General features: G+C 38.6%; 1 protein-coding gene across 3 annotated transcripts in view; it reads right to left on the minus strand.

Annotated features, from left to right (window-relative positions):
* mettl16 (methyltransferase 16, N6-methyladenosine) overlaps window positions 1-21,064 on the minus strand; it is a 142,196-nt gene that overhangs the window by 119,014 nt on the left and 2,118 nt on the right. The window contains exons 1-2 of one of the 3 annotated variants that reach the window (XM_063031835.1): window positions 14,129-14,263; window positions 7,200-7,328 (exon numbers count right to left, since the gene is read on the minus strand). In XM_063031835.1, the coding sequence (XP_062887905.1) occupies window positions 7,200-7,327 (128 nt within the window). In that variant the 5' untranslated portion in view covers window position 7,328; window positions 14,129-14,263. Of the gene's footprint in view, window positions 1-7,199; window positions 7,329-14,128; window positions 14,264-21,064 lie in introns of those variants that run through there. The other 2 variants (XM_063031834.1, XM_063031836.1) reach the window with 2 other exon arrangements.

Here is a 21,064-nt window from a genome sequence, read left to right on the forward strand (position 1 = left end):
CTTGATACAGTTTTAAAAAGGTATAGGAATTGACTAGCTGTCAGGTTACTTGTAAAGTGGGGATTTTCAAGTTGTGCAATAACCACTAAGTTTAAAAAAAAAAGTTATTGGAAAATGCTTGCAAGATGTACTTGACACAGCCTTTAGTCTGCAACAGACAAATACAAAATATTTCTATGGCAATCAAATATTCAGAAGTTACAAACATTTAAAATAAAAATAGAAAATTTTAATTTCACAAGGTACCTAATGATATGACATTTCCACTATTTTTTGCAAAATCAAACAAAAATTACATTTGGACAGCTTGCTTTACTAAAAATGTTGATAGACCTTATTTTACATTAATTTATAAATATATCTATTGAAAGGTGTCTATTCATTCTGAAAATATCACAACTTAAAATTATTTTTCCATATGGATGGTATCTGCCATTCCAAAACAAGTTTTACATTTACAATGCAGGCAAACAAATGCTTAGTTTATCACTGATACTAATATAATTCTTATTGCTCCCAGAAATTATGCCATTAAAATAAACATTTAACTACAGACTTCCTATTTCACTAAGAACAAAAATGCCTCTGAGGACCAAGAGGACCACAACCTTGTCGTGGTTTGGAGGCTTGCGTGTCTCAACGACCTGGAGAGCTATGCTGACTGGAGTCAGGACTTTATACTTTGGCTCTTGGTAGTGTCACCCATGCCAAACAGGTTAAAGGGCAGAGGCCAGATTAAGAGTGGTCCACCGGTCCTTCAGATTCAGGGGTTCAGCTCAGGGCCAACAACTTTGACTGGTCAAACAAAACTGTTAAGGAAACAGCAATGAATCCTTCTACATCTGTGTGCAACGGTATTCCTGAGTCTCCACTCTGGACTTGCATGGCTGACAGTAGTTAAAACTGAGAAGAAGCAAATGGCACGATGAAGGAAGCCCTGAATACCACCAAGACCAAGACAGAGATGGAGGACCTTCATTGCTGCTCTGAACACCAGGAGGGCAGTAAGTAAAAAAAAAAGATCAACTTCAATTAATGACAAAGGTTTTTAAGCAACTGTTTAATGGCCTAATATTGTTGTGAAACCTTGATTTAAAAAAAATCAAGGCCCACATTTTAAAGCAGAAAATTAGGTACTAAGTTAGGAATTACACCATGGACAATAACTTGAAGGGTCTGAAAGATAAAAGATGAGGAAGATCTACTAAAAATAACACACTACAGTAAGTGTCTATTTTATAGAGCATGAATAACAAACACGTAAAGATATGTACATTTAACTTAGAAGTTGTAAAATAGTGAAGTGTCGTAACAAAATATGCTCACTATCAAATTTTAATGCTTTCATTTTTTTATAATTTCAGTTTTGTAAGCAGCAGGGATAAGCCTTTCTCCACTTCACACCTGTTCCATCAAATGTTAATATCATAGCTGATCTTTACTTCAGTATAATTTTGTGTACTAACTCCTTATTGCTTTAATATCTAAAAACCTATTGATACATTCTGCTATAGTGGCTGATGCAAGCTCGGTCTGGAAACAATAACCCTAAGAATCAGGGTTAGGCGTATTGTCACTGACATAAGTCATGAAATCTGTTGTTTTGTGGCAGTACAGTTTAGGTAAGAAAAATTACGACAAGTTACAATAAAGAATAAACAGTGCAAAAGTGGAATGGAAATATTGCGTTTGTGGACTTTTCTGAAATCTGATAGCAAAGAGGAAAATTCATTGAGCGTGGGTACTTAAGCGCCTGTATTTTCACTCTGAAGGTCATAATGAGAAGGCGGCATATCCCAGATGGATATGGATGCCACCTTCTTGAGGCACCGCCTTTGGAAGATGTCCTCGATGGTGGGAAACTTGTGCCCGTGACAAAGAAGTCTGAGTCTATAACCCTCTGAAGTCCCTTATCATTCCTGTACATTGATTCTTCTTACCATACTGCAACCAATAAGAATGCTCTCTGTAGTGCTTTTAAGGCAGTATAGCTGCTGGTGTGCCTTCATCATGATTACATCAATATCTTGAACCCAAGGAAGATCCTCAAAGATGATGATGCCCATGAACATGAAATTGCTCACCCTTTCCACTGCTGACCCTTCAATGAAGATTGGTGCTTCTCCTTCCTGAGGTCAACAATTAAATCCTTGGTGTTGCTGACTTGAGTGAAAGGTTTTTGTTGCAACAGTATTCAACCAGCTGATCTATTTTGCTTCTGTGCACCTCCTCATCACCACCTGAGATTCTGCCAACAACAAGGGTATCTTCAGAGAGTTTATAGATGACATTTGAGCTGTGCCTAGCCAAAAAGTCTGAGTGTAGAGAGAGTAGAGCAGTGGGCTAAGCACGTATTCTGCACCTCCATTAACTGTCAACAACGAGGAGCTATTAATACCAATCCATACTGATTGTGATCTCCTGATGAAGAAGTCAAGAATCCAGTTGCAGAGGAAGGTACACAGGGGACCAGGTATGAAGCTTGTTGATTAGTACTGTGGGGATAATGGTGCTGAATGCCAAGCTGTAATCAAAAACAACAGTCTGATGTAGATATTGCCGTTGTCCGGGTAGTCCACAATCCAATGGAGAACCAGTGAGATTGCATCAGAATAGAAATGTTGTGTTCACTAAGGCAGCTCACTGTGCTGTTCCTGGGCACTTTTGAAGCAGGTGGGAACCTCCGACTGCAGCAGTGATAGGTTGAAGATGTCCTTAAACACTCCAGGCAGTTGGTCGGCTCAAGTTTTCAGTGTCCTCCCATGGACCTGATGCCTTACGAGGGTTCATCCCCTTTAAAGATTTATCCAGCTCACTGGCAGCACTAAGATACTGTGAATTTTAATATCTACTCATGATTTTAGGCCATGCTTTCCTCATACATTCTTCCTAGTCTCATTAAACAGGGATATATTAGTCAGGCAGGGGTGGATAAGTGAAATATATGATTAATATATAATAAATGATTGTGAACATTTTATTTATAATAATAAATATACTATAATATATAATAAATTGATATATAAATAAATGATCGTGAACACGGCGCAGCACATCACACAAACCAATCTTCCATCTTTGGACTCACTTTACACCACACACTGTCGGAGCAGTGCTGCCAGGATAATCAAGGACACGACCCACCCAGCCAACACACTTTTCGTCCCTCTTCCCTCCGGGAGAAGGCTCAGGAGCTTGAAGGCTCGTACAGCCAGATTTGGGAACAGCTTCTTTCCAACTATAATAACACTGCTGAACGGATCCTGACCCCGATCTGGGCCGTACCCTCCAAATATCCGAACCTGCCTCTTGGGTTTTTTTTGCACTACCTTACTTTCCATTTTTCTATTTTCTATTTATGATTTATAATCTAAGTTTTTATTATTTACTAATTTTTACTATTTTTAATATTTAGTATTTGTAATCCAGGGAGTGGGAAGCGCAGAATCAAATATCGCTGTGATGATTGTACGTTCTAGTATCAATTGTTTGGCAACAATAAAGTAAAGTAAATACCAAACTATTTCTTTTTTCAGACTTAAAGTAATAGATTGCATAGTCAGTGTAAAGGAAGCTGTCCCTTCCCTTTAGCTACTTAATTGCACATCACCCTTGATAACTTTATGAAGCAGGACTCCAAAGCTTTTACTTGATCTGTTGTTGGTGAGAACACTTAGCACCATCCGTTGCATGTTTTTACTGTTCACACATGTTGTCCTGTGTTGTAGCTTCATCAAGTTACTCCCACATTTTGAGATATGTCTGCCATTGCTCCCTTTGTGACCTTTTACAATCCTCATTAAACCAGATTGTCAGAAAAGAATGCGGAATATGGAAGTCATGAGATTACATATTGTAGTGTACTTTTCTGTTATTTCTAATGATCCACAGTGCTTCACAGATTCTAAATTTTAAGCTACCAAATGGGTTCTAAGTCTACCCCATTTAATATACAATGCCATATAACATAATGGAGTGTTTCCTCAGCTTTATCTCTGCAAGGATTATGCTGTGGTCACTTTAACTAGTGCTACCATGAATAGATGTACCCACAACTAATAAACAATGAGGACACAAGAAAATCTGCAGATGCTGGAAATCCAATGCAACACACACAAAATGCTGGAGGAACTCAACAGCTCAGGAAGCATCAATCGAAAAGAGTAAACAGTTGACATTTCAGGCCGAGGCCCTTCATCAGGACCTGATTAAGGATCTCGGCCTGAAATCGACTGTTTACTCTTTTCCAATGAGGAGGTCAATAAGGGTTACCCCTTATGTTAGTTTGGTAGTCTGGCAGCTATATTCTTCACGACTCACCTAATTTGAATTGTGCCAGTGCTTCAAATCACTGTCAGTAATGAACTTTGAAGCCCTCACTCACAGTATGTACTTCAGCCTTGCTACTTTTCCAGCTTTGAGGAGGACAAATCCATCAGCTAAAGGAGATAGGCGGTAATCAAGAGTTTTCATTGTCCACAGTGCCCTGATGCTCCTCCCTTCTTATAAACCACTGTACCACCACCTATGGTGCACCTATCCTGTTCACAAGGCAGGAGAGGTTAAAGATTTTTAAGAGGCAAGTCTGGCACATTGTCAAGCATGATGCACTAAGCATAACAATGTCATTCTATCTGACCAGTCTGTGGAATACATACCAGTTTAAGACACATCGAGAATTTGCAAGGTTGATTAGGCTGAAGTGCCTTTGCTGTAGATAAATTCATTGTTTGAGGTTGGGTGGCTCGAACCTGTTTTAGCTTTGTTTGTTTCAATACAGCAGTTAGATAAAAATGAGTGCCTTGCTGTGCAGTCCTCAGGGGAGTTAAGTATTGCTCTTTCCCAGTGTCCAACTAGAATCCGAAACCCAGATGATACAAAGGAAGTCTTTAAACTGGATGAGAGTGTCCATCTTGTACATTTTAGATGTTTATAACTCTGTAGTATTTCTCATATCCTGTTTTATTGTAATTTATTTTATCAACTCTGAGACCAGAGGGAAATAAATCTTCAATGCTTAAATTAGCAATTTGTTAAAAGGATAGCAATATTCTTCATTCATTTTCTATGCAAATTCATTCACATTGTTTTATTACTCCATTCTATCATTTGTGATTATTACTGTGAAGGTTAAACAGCTGTCCTCAGCTGGCATATTTTCAGTATCATAAGACCATTCAACCATAAGACATAGGAACAGAATCAGACCATTTGGCCCATTGAGACTGCTCCACCATTCCATCAATGCTGATTTATTATCCTTCTCAACCCTATTCTCCCGCCTTCTCCCAGAAACCTTTGATGTCCTGACTAATCAAGACACCATCAATCTCCGCTTTAAATATACTCAATGACTTGGCCTCCACAGCCACCTGTTGCAATGAATTTAACAGATTCACCACCCTCTGGCTAAAGAAATTTCTCCTCATGTTTGTTCTCTGTTCTGAGGCTTTGCCCTCTGGTCCTAGACTTACCCACTATGGGAAACATCCTCCCATATCCACTCTACCCAGATGTTTTAATATTCAATATGTTTCAATGAGATTTCCCCCCCCCCCCCACCAAACCCCTCAGTCTTCTAAATTCTAGCGGGTACAGGTCCAGAGCCAAACCCTCCTCATGTGTTAACTCTTTCATTCCCAGAATCATTCTCCTGAACCTCCTCTGGACCCTCTCCAATGCCAGCACATCTTTTCTTAGATAAGGGCCCAAAACTGATCACAATAGTCCAAGTGTATTCTGGCCAGTGCCGTATAAGGCCTTAGCATTACATCCTTGCTCTTATGTTCAAGTCTTCTCAAACTGAATGCTAACATTGCATTTGCCTTCCTTACCACTGACTCAACCTGCAAATTAACCTGTAGGGAATCCTGCACGAGGACTCCCAATTCCCTTTGCACCTCAAATACTCCCCATTTAGAAAACAGTCTATGCCTTTAGTACTTCTACCAAAGTACATGACCATACACTCCCTACACTATATTTCACTTCTTTGCCCATTTTCCTCAATCTGTCTTAATCCTTTTGCAGACCTATCTTCGTATCATCCACAAACTTGGCCACAAAGTCATCAATTCCAACATCCAAATCATTGACATATAATGTGAAAAAAGAGGTCCCAACACTGACCCTGTGGATCAGCTGACATTTTTCAACAGAGGTCACTACAGAGGTCAATGTTAGTCTATTTCCCTTCTTTCATAGCAGCAACAGCTAATGTTAAAACTTTAATTCATAACAGTTTCATCCAAACAGGAACTGAATGCAAGACTTCCACAGTGCACCTTACTCTGTGAGTTTACAAGGAAAGCCTAAGTTCACAAACGAAACCAAAGGCATCCTGCAACACAACGCATTTACAAACCATGGCAAGCTAACAACATAATAACTATGATAAATAGTACCATAGTGCCTTGGGTTAGTAAACAGTGACATATACATACTTTGATAATAAATTTACTTTGAATGGCACTGAAAAGCTAAGAAAACTGGAATGTTAAGAATCAGTTTCATTATCTAAATAACAATAAAAAATTAGCCAACATCATCATAAATACTTCAATAGTATGTCTCTAAAGCACGCTCAATTTGAAGTAATTTTAATTAAACAATGCTATAAAAAATGTCCCATATACAAATATAAAGAGCTTTCCAAGAATAAAGAATCAGATCAGACACTTAAGATTACAGCAAAGATTTCAGAGTCATAGAACTCTACAGCAAAGAAACAAACCATTTGGCCCATCTTGTCCATGCCGAACTATTAATCTACCTAGTTCCATCAACCTGCACCCAGACTATAGCCCTCCAGACCCCTATCATCCATATACTTATCAAAATGTCTCTTAAATGTTGTTATCCAACCCACATCCACCACTTTTGCTGGCAAATTATTCCACACACCACCCTCTGAATGAAGAAGTTCCCACTTACGTTTCCTTTAAACATTTCAACTTTTACTCTAAATGCAATAACTCCAGTTCTAGTCTCACCCAACCTCACTGGAAATCTGTACCCCTCATAATTTTGAAAATCTCTATCAAGTCATCCCTCATTATTCTGTATTCTAGGGAATAAAGTTCTAACCTTTCCCTATAACAGAGGAGGTTTCGGACAGATTTTGTCAGACACTGAAACAAGCACTAGTTAATACCAGTGAGACAACTTGTACCAGTCAGTTTCTTTATTCACTAGCATACCTCACTTTCCCGGTCAAGCTTGTGTGCACATGCTGCTGGAATTCTTTATACTTTGATGCCAAATAGGAAAAATCTGGAGGTTTATCTTTATATCGGTTCCTCGGATGCATGGATTTGTTAAGGGCCATCCTAAAAAAAAGAAAATTGGAATAATCTTAAACTGTAAGCAATATGCATGGGCAAACAGCATGAAATGAATTGCTCCTATTACACAACCAATTTTTGGAATGATGAAGGGAAAACTATCTTTTTTCTACTTCTACCCAAAGGTCTTTCAAATTATGACAGTTAAACAACCAGGCAATGCTTTGAATTTCTAAGATAAATAATAATAACTGAATGAAACATCTAAAGTTTTTGTCTTATGCTTCAAAGTACTGATATGTTACATTTATCCAGTTATGTTATATGGCTCAGAATATTGGACAATATCTAGTAACATGAGGAAATGAATTGAAGCAGCAGAAACATGGTTTTTGAGGAGGATGCAAAGAATATCATGGACAAGATGAATATCTAACGAGGATGTCATGAACAGAGCAAACACAAAAAGGGAAATAATGTATATCATGAAAAGGCAATGTAACTTCATTGGACATGTGATTAGGAAAGAGGAGTTAGAATGCACTGTAATTATGGGAAAAATTGAAGGGAAGAAAGCAAGAGGAAGACAAAGACAAATGATGATGGAGACAGCAGCCAGAGAACTGGAAATGAATACCAATGAATTGATCCGCTTGACCCGAAACAGGAGTGTGTGGGCCATGGCAGTCAAAGCTCAAACTGGGCATGGCACCTGACGATGATGATGATCTTACACTTATTAGTATACTATTGGGAAAAATGTATATCACATTTCCTGTGATCAATTATTTCTGATTTCCCCCCTTCCATTATTTCCACTTACTTCACAACAGAAGTTAGTGTCTACGTAAATGAAAAGGACATATGGATAGATGGGAAAGAGTCACTGATCCCCAAGAGGCTGCCACAATTAATGACAAAAAACACTTCACTTTTATGCAGAATTACTGTACCTTATCAACAAATTTTCTTTCACATTACAGTATCTGCAATTTAAAATACTACCTGAAAGTACCAAAGTAAGTCCTGAAGTTGGTGAAGAACAATGAGGGGCCAGCTTCAATAATCAATTTCTGGCAGTCTTACTAATAGAACAAGTATTTGGAAAAATACATCATAAAACATGATTAAAAAAATACACGATAAAAACATTAAACCACAATTAGAATAGTGTTAAAAGGACTTCTGAAAATCCAAGTAAACAACATCCACTGACTCTCCTTTGTCTATCCTGGCTCTTACTTCCTCAAAGAATTCCAACAAATTTGTCAGGCAAGATTTCCCTTTTAGGAAACCATGCTGACTTCGGCCTTTTTTATCATGTGCCTCCAAGTACCTCAAAAACTTAGTAATAGGCTCCCACCCAACCACTGAAGTCAGACTAACCAGTATACAATTTCCTTTCCTCTGCTTCCCTTTTTCCTAGAGTGGAGTGACATTTAAAATTTTCCAGTCCTCTGAAACCATATCAGAATCTTGTGATTCTTGAAAGATCATTACTAATGCCTCCTCAACCTCCATTACCTCTTTCAGAACCCTGAGGTGTAGTCCATCTGGTGCAGTTGACTTACCTACCTTCAGACCTTTCAGCTTCCAAAGCACCTTCTTCTTAATAAGAGCAGTTATATTCACTTCTGCCTAACACTCTCACATTGCTGCCATTCAGCTAGTGTCTTCCAAAGTGAAGACGAATGCAAAATATTTATTAAGTTCATCTTCATTACTATCTCTCCAAAGTCATTTTCCAGCAGTCTGATATCCACTCACAGCTCCCTTTTACTTTTTATACAGTATATCTGAAAAATTGTTGGTATCTCTTTTATACTATTGGCTAGCTTACCTTCATTATTTCATCTTTTCCTTCCTTATGGCTTTTTAGTTGCCTTCTGTTGGTTTTTAAAAGCTTCCCAATCCTCTAAGTCCCCACTAACTTTTGCTACATTATATCCCTCTCTTTTCCTTTTATGGTGATTTTGACTTCCCTTGTCAGCTGCAGTTGCCTCATCCTCCAGTTAGAATATTTCTTCATGTTTGGGATGTACCTATCTTGCATCTTCCAAATTGCCTCCAGATACTTTAGCCATTGCTGTTCTGCCGTCATGCCTGCTGGTGTCCCCTTTCAATTAACTTCGGCCACGCCTCTGTAATTCCCTTTACTCCACTAGAATACTGATACATCCGACTTTATCTTCTCCCTCTCAAACTGCAGGGTGAATTCTATATTATGATCGCTGCCTACTAAGGGATCCTTGACCTTAAGCTCCTTAATCAAATCTGGCTCTTTACAGAATCCAGAATTGACTTTTCCCTTGTGGGCTCATCCACAAGCTGCTGGAAATAACCAACTCATGGGCATTCCCCCTCTGGGATTTGGCACCAACTCAACTTTTTCAATCTACCTCCATATTGAAATCACCCATGACTATCGTAACATTGCTCTATTTTTTAATCTCCCGTTGTAATTTATATCCCACATCCTGGTGGACTGTTTGTATATACAGGGGCTTTTTACCCTTGCAGTTTCTTAACTCTACCCACAAGGATTCTACATATTCCAATTATATGTCACCCACTTCTAAGGATTTGATTTCATTTTTTTTTACCAACAGAGCCATGCACCACCTCTGTCTACCTCCCTGCCATTTTGATACAATGTGTATCCTTGCATGTTAAGCTCCTAGTTATGATCTTCTTTCAGCCACGACTCAGTGATGCCCACATCATACCTGACAATCTCTAACTGAGCTCCAAGATCATCTACCTTATTCCGTATACTCTGTGCATTCAAATATGACACCTTCAGTCCTGTATTCATCACCCTTTTCAATTCTGCCCATGTTACATTTCAACTCATCCCACTGACTGCAATTTTTCCCAATCATCTGCCTGCCCTTCCCCACCACCTCACTACGCATTGCATCTGCTTGTACACCACTGCCCCATCCTCAGCCCTATCATTCTGGTTCCATTCTCCCTGCCAAATTAATTTAAACCCTCCCCAAGACCTCTAACAGTGCAGAGGGATCTTGGGGTCTAAGTCAACATCTTCCTGAAATGGCTACACAGATTGATACGGTGGTAAAGAAGGCTCATGGCATGCTTGCTTTTATTAGCCAAGGAACTGAGTTCAAGAGTTGGGAAGTTATGTTGCAACTTTGTATAACACTAGTTAGGTCGCATGCACAATACGAGAAGGATGTCGAGACTCTAGAGAGGCTGTAGAAGAGGTAAACCAGGATGCTGCCTGGATTAGAAAGGATGTGGTATAAGGTGAGGTTAAGGAAACCCTTGGTTTGTTTTCTCTGGAGTGGCAGAACGGAGTGGGAGATCTGATAGAGGTTTGTAAAATTATGAGAGTCATTGAGTAGATAGCTGGTATCTTTTATTGAGGTTTTAAATGTCTAATATTGAAGAACATGCATTGAAGGTGAGGGAGGCAAGATCAAAGGAGATGTGAAGGGCAATTTTTTTTTTGTTACGGAGTAATGTGTGCCTGGAATATGCTGCCAGGAGTGGTGGTGGAAGTAAATACAATAAAGATTTTTAAAAAGGCTCTCAGGTAGGTATGTGAATATGCAAAAAATGGAGGGATATGGATATCCTGTAGGCAGAAGGGAGTAGCTTATTTGGGCATTTAATCACTAATTTAGTACATTAGGAACAACATTGTGAACTGAAGAGCCTTTGCCTGTGCTGTACTGTTTTATTCGAATCATCAAAAATGTCATGCATTTATATAATGCCATCTCTATAATCACGCCAAACCCATATTTACAAGATTACTTCATAAAAAGGCATGACAATAATCATTGCAGTTTTTAATTCCACATGAAGGTTGGAAAAAAAATTCAATAGACAAAGGCAACTGGGAGAATTTCACAGTGTGTTTTTGGGTTAGCTTCAGAGAAAAACATATTCTGGAGCTGGAGAGCTGGCTATATGAAACCTAGTACTGTGAACATGATCAGTTTAACTAACAATCTCCCCGTGAAGACATCCCTCAGTACCGATACGCATAATGCAATTGGATTTTATATTCAGTTAGCGGAGGAGAAATACGGGGCCAAGACTAGTATTTTAAACTTCAATAAGTGCAATCATTAGGGGATAGTTAAAATTAAAGTGAATTGGCAAAGTTGATTAAGGGATCAGATCAGTTGAAGTACAGCTGCAGACACTGAAGGAGATCACGAGGAAAAAAAAGAAAACCTAAGAGTAGGACTCAACATCCAGTTTAACTGGCATTTCAGCGCTGATGGAAGGCAGATCAGAATATAAAAACAGAATGACTAGATAACAAGGAAGGAATAACTGGAGTATGGGAAAAAATTAGCAAGAAGAGTAAAGATAGGTATGAGATTCTATACGAAACACAAAAGAGTTAACAAAGCATTCTGCTCCTACGGAAAGTAGACTAATCAATTAACAGGAATATAGCAGAAGAATTAAAAAGATATTTTGTATCACTCTATACATATAACATCCCAGAAATAGTTTAGGCTAGGAAATGAAAGGGAGGGCAACTCGGATAACAATAATCGACAGATTAAGCCAACTGTTGAATTTGCAAGGACTTTCTTGAGTCTTAAAAAAATGTAGCTCAGGAGGCAAGAGATGTGTTGTTTTAATTTTCCTCAAATTCCCTAGATCTGGGAAAAGTTCCATTTAGATTACATCAGGGTAATTAGACCAAAAATCAATGTAAATGAGCAAAGTCAATGATTCTATGAAAGGGAAATCACACTTACCAGAGGTCTTCGAAAAAATAACATATACTATGGATAGAGAACTAGTAAATGTACTATGCTTTTCAAATCACACTTGATAAGCTGCTACATTAAAGGTTACTGAAATAAAAGCTGATGGTGTTGGGAGAAACATATTAGTGTCAATAGAAGACTGAATGGCTACAGGTAAGAAAGTAACGTTAGTGTATTTTCCTGCTTGGCGAAGTGTAATAGATGGTGTGCTACAAGGATTGATTGGTCCTGGGCCTCTCCTGTTCACAATTTATGAGAAATAATGAAGCACAGAAAGTATGGATTTTAAATTTATCAGTTGCAAACCAAGATTTCAGCTTCTAATCTTAATTAAGCAACAGATTGATCACTCTTTGCCTGTGTGAATACAATGAACTATTGAAACTTTGAAATGCTCCAGTTATTTATCTAAAGACAGTCTAAGAAATAGATTTTTATTACAGAACTGCAACGTTGTCACAATGCAATCAAAGTGTAATAAAAATTAAAACAATATATTTTCTGTTTGCCAACATATTAATATTGTGACTTTTAACAAGGAGAAAAAAAAATTCTTGTAATCATCAGCACCAAACTGCAAAAAAAATTCTATGTTTTCACAATAGGTTACAAGTAAGGAAGCACACTTTATAACTATGTTATTTCTGTATTGTCAAATTATTGGCACTTAAGTTCTTCATCGATACCCATAATTAAGAACGGAAACAGAAGAAAAAAGCACAGTTGAAGAGGAGGGGGATAAATGAGACAGCAAACGATACACTTATTTCAACCCTTCATGAGTGACAAGCCAAGCCTTCAGAAAGTATTCAGATGATAGATAACTCAATAATATTTTCTAAAACACAAAAATATATTCTGGGTTGCTGCCAATGTTTGAATACCTGTAGCCCAAAAAGTATGCTGATTTAATAAAGCAAGATTTTATCATCATTACCCAAATTATATATTTTAAATGTTGCACAATCATTACCCAAATTGTATACTTTAAATGTTGTACAATTAAAGTGAAATAATAAACTGGAAAATAAAATCAAACCCACTTCATAAGCAAGCTCAGCTTCATTGATATTTTGGCAGATTTATAATGCGAAAGCTGAATGTAACAGCTTAAAAGGAAGCAGTCAAATTCAACGCTCAATTACAGCGACACGACTGTCACAGGCACCTCATTTATACCAATGCACTCAAAATTTTCAAAAGTTACAACTTGCACTTATGTCATTGTCAAAACCGACCCAAGTTATGATTTCAAATTTCTATTATTCTCTAGTTCCCTGCTATGTGTATGAGCACAATTAGTGCAGTTAGTTCACTGATGAATATTGGCTGCTAAGCTCCTGAGCAAATAAACAATACTTGAGAAAGGTATGACCGTCCAAAAGTTGGAACCTAACTCACCAATGATTTTTTTCCTAGAAGAGTATTAGTGGTTTTAAAATAAAAATCTGTCTTACTCCTTTTACAATACTAATATAGCTAGGCAACTCAGTAGTAGACCAGTTCAATATTGTTCAATATTATTCAGGTGCTGGGGAATGGATGAGAATATCTGGAAGTTAGGGTTGCAGAAGACTATCACAATCTACCTAGTATCCAAACTCAGATTGTAACTTCACAGAAACAGGAATGAGTACATTTGATATACCAAAAAGTCATTCTTCCAACTATTAGACGACAATATAACATTCAGGCACATAATACTTGCTACTCTTCAACGGCACTTATATCGGTGAAAGAAGCACTCTATCTTTTGACCGCAACAGAAATTCACAATAAACCCATTGCTTTGCTCACTGCAAAGGCTCAAGTATCAGAAGTTGGTCATTTAAGAAGGAAATCTAAACGTTATGAAATTTATTTGAGATCAAGTTTGATAAATGAAATATAGAATCATTACAATAGTACAATAGAATAACGGTATAACAAGACTAATTACATTATTTTTAATGTTCATATGTTTTGAAATAACCCATATTATAATTAGGATTTGATTCTTTCCCAGGTTCCTGTGATTAAAATTACTATTGATTCATTGAAAACCTTATCAACACAGTAAATCTAAATTCCGATCCTTCTTCTTACCCACTGCTCAGCTTTAGAAATGTGCTAAATAATTACAAGCCTCTCGTATTTTAGAGTATTGAAAAACTACAGGCCTCAGCAGTTGCGCACAAAACCATCTTAAAGTGCGACCCGGAAGCACCTCCTTCATCTCCGTGCGTCAGAACAGTGTCGCACAGGGGCCAGTCCGTTGAATTGTTCATTACATAACAATGTCAGCTCTCTTTATGCTGTTACAATGCGTAAGTTAATATTAAGGAAGGTTCAAGTGACATTTACATTCGATAAACCTGTCCCGCCATAAAAATCTCCGTTGATCATTTTTATTTCCTTATTTTAACTTCATTCTGAAATAAGTATCCCATGTTTCTGTTCCCCTTTGCTTGAGATGATGGCTTATTTTGGGACCTTGTAACCTAGTCATAACTAGACAGGAAGGATAGTTACGAAAATAGCTCTGTCAATAAACAATTCCTCACGTAGCTATGTCCAAAAGGAAGCGTTAAATTATAATTTTCCAAATAAAGGTGTGGCTAGTCATCAGGTGTATATTTTTGCTGTCACCAATCCTTGCCGGAGTATGAAATTTGTCAAAAGCAACACACACAAAATGCTGGAGGAACTCAGCAGGTCAGGCAACATCTATGGAAAATAATAAATAGTTGATTTTTCAGGCCTAGATCCTTCTTCATAAATGTGAAGTAAGGGGGAAAGTGCCAAAAAAAAAAGATGGCAGAGGGGAAGGACAGTGAATTCCAAACATTCACCAACATCTAGTTAAAGAAATTTCTCGCCTCTGTTCAAAAGGGACATTCTTGTATTTCAAAGCTGTGCCCTCTGGTCCTAGACTCTTCCACTACTGAAAACAATCTCTCTACATGAAGAAGCATACTATGTTATCAGCTGAACGAGGGCAGTAGCTAGTAATCAGTGAGAGGTTTCCATATGCACATTTGACCTGATGCAATGAGTCAATGAGGAGGACTCCCAGAAGAAGCTCCCCTACTTTCTTGGCTTTCAGGGAGGTGAGCATTTGGTATCTTTTTGCTATAGGTGGCCTGCAGAATGATGAAAACATCCACAAATGTTTGTAGCTATCTCTACACCAACCATTCACTCTTTTGGTCAGATTTTTTTTATTGGACCTGTTTGGAGCTCATTTTCTCCCATATAGTGGAGTTTCTCAACCAAGAACGTGTATGGTTAATTGATTTCTGCAGCTCTTGACAGTCCTCATCCTGATGTTTGAAGGCAGGGGAGTCAGAAGTCTCTTCATGGTTACTATGGTGAATTCTTTCTAGTCCAGCACTGTGGACATAATGTGTGAGTTCACTTAGTTGCAGATTTTTAAATTGTATATGAAACAATATCTGAGAAAATCTATTTTTAGACCTTTGACATTGGTTCTTTTGCCATTATGATTACCCAAGGGAGTCCTGACATTAGGGTTTATATTGGAGGAGAAGAGCCTTAGCATGATTTCTTTTAACATTGGCTAGCCATACACACCAGTTACTAATTAAGCTTAACAGATCAAATCCTTTGTCTAATGTCTAGATCAGGGGTTCGCAACCTTTTTTATGCCATGGACCCCTATCATTAACCAAAGGGTCTGTGGAGCCCAGCTTGGGAACCCCTGGTCTCGAGGGATTAAAAAAATTGGAAACCAGCCCTGCTGTCTGAATATTTACATATGCACATATTGTTACATGTACATAAATATCTGTCAATGCACATGACATACACAAACACACACACACCCCGTGCACACAAACAGGTGTGAGCTCAAGCAAACATGCCTTTGCCCACTAAAAATCATTCTGTTTTACATTATCAGAGGAAGAAGAAATATATTAAAACAGCCTTAACAAACTACACCCCATCCAAACATTCCATATTTCCAAACTTAAAACCCCTAATACTCATAAAACTTGTGGTTTACAAAATCAGGTTTCATTTGTTGAGGACAAAAGCTACCAACTTATTTTGCCTATCAGTTGACAATCAAGACAAAAGAGATAGCATTAGATGGATAGCATTGTTCCCTTTATATTCCAGATCTCAGGCCAGATAGCAATTCACATATAAAAAAAGCATAGAATTTTTATTTTATTTATTTGCAGATACAGCATGGACCAGGCCCTTCTAGTCCAATGAGCCACATGACCCTGCGACCCACCTATTTAACCCTAGCCTAATCACATGACAATTCACAATGAACAATTAACATACTAACCTGTATGTCTTGGAATGTTTTTCCAACACTTTCGGTTTTTAATTTCAGATTTCTACCATCTACAGGTTTTATACTCTTAATACAATTTGAGGCACCTGAGTTACATTGGAGAAGTCATTGCCATTTGGCCAATGAACTATACCTACATTTCCTGAAGGCATTTTATGAATGAGCACCTCAAAATGTATTGTGAAAAATAAAATCTTACCATGTAGCAGGTAACGTATCGGCATAGAGAAAAGATTAAGTAGCTAACTGTAAACAAAGAGTAGTCATAATTATAGTAGGACCAAGCTGCAATGAGTGGTGTGTCACAGGGTAAGTGACTGTGAAAGGCTATTGATTTCATGATTTGTGCTGGACAGTAATATTTATTCAGGGTGGACAATCTGTTGTTATACCAAATATTAATGTTAATACTGGAGCCTCAGCTTCTTAAAATTAATATTAATGATCTAAATGAAGTTACTTATGATTGCTAAATTTGGCAATGGTGCAAGTTTATTTAAGCAAGTAAGTTGTGTAGGGGCATTAGGAGGCTACAAAGAGATGGGCGTAGGTTACTTGGTCTAGGAAATGTAGTATAACACACAAAAATGTGGAATTGATCAACATGACAGGAAAAATAACAAAGCCATTATTCTGAGGTAAAGCTACAGAGCTCTAAGAAACAGAAATAAACAGAAAACAAAACGCAAGTTAACATTTCTCATCGAAGAGTCTTCATCAGAGATCTGATGATCTGCAGGTGCTGCCGCACATGAATATATCTAGTATTTTTGATTTTCTTAAATATTTTAGCTTCTCCTGTTTCATTTATTTTCACTTAATAGGGAGGTATCATTGGCACTAGCCTCCTCACAGTCGAAGACATCTTTGATAGGCAATGCCTCAAGACAGCAGTATTCATCATTAAGGAACCTCACCATTCACACCCTCTTCTCATTACTACAAACAGGGAGGAGGTACAGGAGCCGGAAGACACACACTCAACAGTTTAGAAACAGCTTCTTCCCCTCTGCCATCTGAATGGATAATGAACCTATGAAAACTACCTAACGTTTTGCTCACTTTATGCATTACATATTTGTTTTTTATATTTCTTATTGTAACTTATAGTAATATTTATCTATAGCACTGTACTGCTGCTGAAAAACAAATTTCACAACCTTTGTCAGTAAAAATAAACCTGAATCTGATTCCAAGGCCAAACTTTAATGAAATAAAGCAATGATGGTAAAACTGGCAGTTTGTATGGTATTGATTCCCTTACTTGAAAGAAAATGCAGTGCATGAGCAATTCAAAGGTGACCCCAGAGTGAGTAGGTTGTCTTATATGTAAAAGGGAGACAGACTGGTCTTGCATCCACTGGACTTTGAAATATTGAGAGACAACTTTATAAAAAAGAGGTTATAAGGGGTCTTGACATGATGGATGCAAGGAGAACATTTTCTCTTCTGAGAGAATCCAGAACAAGTGGCTTTTGTTTAAAACTATGGAATTTCCCATTTAATACAAATGATACAAACTTTCTCTCACATAAACTCCAGTCTTTGGAATGCTCATCCTCAAAAGGTGCGAATGTTGTGCCTTTGAATACCTTTATGGTAAGATGGAGGTAATTTCTTGAGAATTCTGGTGAAAGGTTACTGTGGGTGAATGGTAACGTGGAGTGGAGGTCAAACAGAGATCAACCAGGATCACGGTGAATGGTACTGCAGGAATTAAAGGCTGACTAAACTGCTCCTGCTCATAATTTGTATGTTTCTAATCTCAATGCCAATAATTGGTAGAGAGAACTCAGGTAAGGCTATCATCAGTTTGCATGAGAAACTCTCTCACTTCAAGTAAAATTTCTGGAAGGTGGTGTTTTGAATTTCACATATCAAATAGCCATGTGGACAAAGACAAATGATTAAAACAGTTTTCCCCAGAAATAAGTTTGGTGGGAGGTGTGAGTGGTAGCTAATGGAATGTGAAACAGCAAGGAATAGTTTCAAATAAACAAAAGAAAACTGAAACATATACACAATTTGTTCTGCATATTTTCCGGGTAATAAACCCTTACAAAGAAAAATACTGACTTGTATTTGTAAACCACCCTTCATATACTTTACAAAATATCCAAAAGTGATCAATTACTGTTCAAGTACTTTCACAAGTGTAATTGAAAAGGGCATAACTCTACCATGGACAGTCCCAAGCCCAGTACAAGAGGAGGATTGAAATGGGGCAAGCAACCCCAACCCATAAAAACCCAGAGTACAGAAACACCAACAGAAGCTTCAAAAACCTCATCCCTGTCAGAGGAACTATCTTTGAAAATGGGCTACATGTGGGGAGAACTTGAAAGACTGACTCACGACAGAGGACATTGGTGAGCTGCTGTTGGTGGCCTATGCACCTGCAGGGTGATGGGCTGAAGAAGAAGAGAGGGTGTAACTGGCATTGGAGAGGGTCCAGAGAAGGTTTATGAGCATGATCCTGGGAATTAAAGGGTTAACATACAAGCAGCATTTGATGGCTCTGGGTCTGTACTCACTGAAGTTTTGAAGAATGGGGTGGGGGGTGGGGAATCTCATTGAGACCTACCGAAAATTTAAAGGATTAGATAGAGTGAATGTGCCAAACATGTTTCCAAAGTGGGAGCGTCTAGGACTAGAGGGCACAACCTCAGAATAGAAGGACATCCCCTTAGAACCAAGATGAGATGGAATTTCTTTAGCCAGATCATGGTGAATCTGAGGAATTCATTGAAGGCCATGTTATTAGGTACATTTAAAGTGGAGTTTAATTGGTACTTAATTACTAAGGGCATCAAGATTATGGGGAAAAGGCCGGAGAATGGGGTTGAGAGAGAAAAAAAATCAGCCATGATCAAATGGCAGAGCAGACTCAATAGACCAAATGGCCTAATTCTGCTCCTAGGTCTGATGGTAATCAGTGTTGTAGTTACCACAATTAATTTAGATACACAAGGGTCCAAGAAAATACAAAAAGATATTGAGCTGGAAATCTGCTTCAGTAATATTGATTGATGGATAAATATTGAACAGGCCATGAAATGGAACCTGTGACATTCTGTCCAAGGGAATATGTGCCATACTGAAATTAGATTTAAATTTCACTGTTTGACTTTATTAATCTTCAGCTGCAAAGTCAACCTGCCAGAGTGAAAAAAATTGCTGGAAACACTCAGTAGGTCAAACAACATCTTTGAAAAGATGAACAGGCAATATTTCAAGTCTGGGGTCCTTCATCAAAATTAGAAAAGAGAGAAAGTTTGTTTTGAATAGCAGGGAAGGTAGTTCAGAGAAGAGGTAAAACAGGGAACATCTCCAATAGGGTGAGATGAAATGGTTTGACATAGCAGTCAAGATGTCACAACTAGGCCCAAGTGCTGAACTCAACACAAGAGATTCTGCAGATACTGGACATCCAGAGTAACTTAATACATGATGAATGATCCTGATTAAGAGTCTCAGCCTGAAACATCAACTATTTACATCCTTCCATTGATGCTGCCTGACCTGCTGAGTTCTTCCAGCATTTTGTGTGTGTAACTCAAAGATGAACTAATTTATGAATAAAGACGAGATTAATACAATGGGTGGTTGGTCAGCATAGACTTGTGGGCTAAATTGCCTGTTCCCATGCCTCATCTCACTATCACAGAGAAGCTCTCCCCCACCCCCACCCCCACCCCCAATATGGCTCTGTTATTCACCTCTTCATTCTCTTCTAATAGTTCCCTTTCTCACCTCTTTTAAATATCGAAGCCAGCTCTCTGTACTCCTGCTCATCTCACTCCAGCAGCTGTCTCCTGCCTTTACACTCTCCTCCCCTACCTTGTTCCATGTTGTTTTTTTTTTCTTTTTCTCTCTCTCCCTTTGCCTGAGCCCAACTATCATTCACCTGCCACAATCTTACAAATTCAGTCCTGCTCACTTCCCCTACCTGGCACAACCTGCCTGTCATCTTGTACCTCTCCTCGGTCCACCAACAGTTTTGGCATCCTTTCTTGCCATTCTTTTCTATGCTAGTGACCTTGCCTTTGCACTGTCAGTCCTGATGTAGGGTTTTGACCAAAAACATCAATAATTTATTTCCTCCCATCGATGCTACTCAACCCACTGAGTTTCCCCAGCACATTGTGCATTGCTTCAGATTCCGGCATCTTCAGTCTCCCCTGTCACACCAGGACACCTAACCTCTGATCTGCACTAACAAGAGAAAATCTACAGATGCTGGAAATCAAAGTAATACACACAAAATGCTGGAGGAACTCAGCAGGCCAGGCAGCATCTATGGAAAAGAGAAAACAGTCGATGCTTCAGGCTGAGACTCTTCAATCAGGAGCACCTTTGGATTAGCAACACTCACAACACGCTGGAGGAACTCAGCAGGTCGGGCAGCATCCGTGGAAATGATCAGTCAACATTTCGGGCCGGAACCCTTTGTCAGGACTGTAGGAGGAAGGGGCAGAGGCCCTATAAAGGAGGTGGGGGGAGGGTGGGAAGGAGAAGGCTGGTAGGTTCCAGGTGAAAAACCAGTAAGGGGAAAGATAAAGGGGTGGGGGAGGGGAAGCAGGGAGGTGATAGGCAGGAAAGGTGGAGGAGGAAAGCACAATGGGTCGTAGGAGGAGGCGGAACCATAAGGGATGTAGTAGGCAGCTGGGGGAGGGGGCAGAGTGAAATAGGGATAGGGGAAAGGAGGGGGA

This window comes from Mobula hypostoma, chromosome 23 (genome assembly GCF_963921235.1).
Source record: "Mobula hypostoma chromosome 23, sMobHyp1.1, whole genome shotgun sequence".
NCBI lineage: Eukaryota > Metazoa > Chordata > Chondrichthyes > Myliobatiformes > Myliobatidae > Mobula > Mobula hypostoma.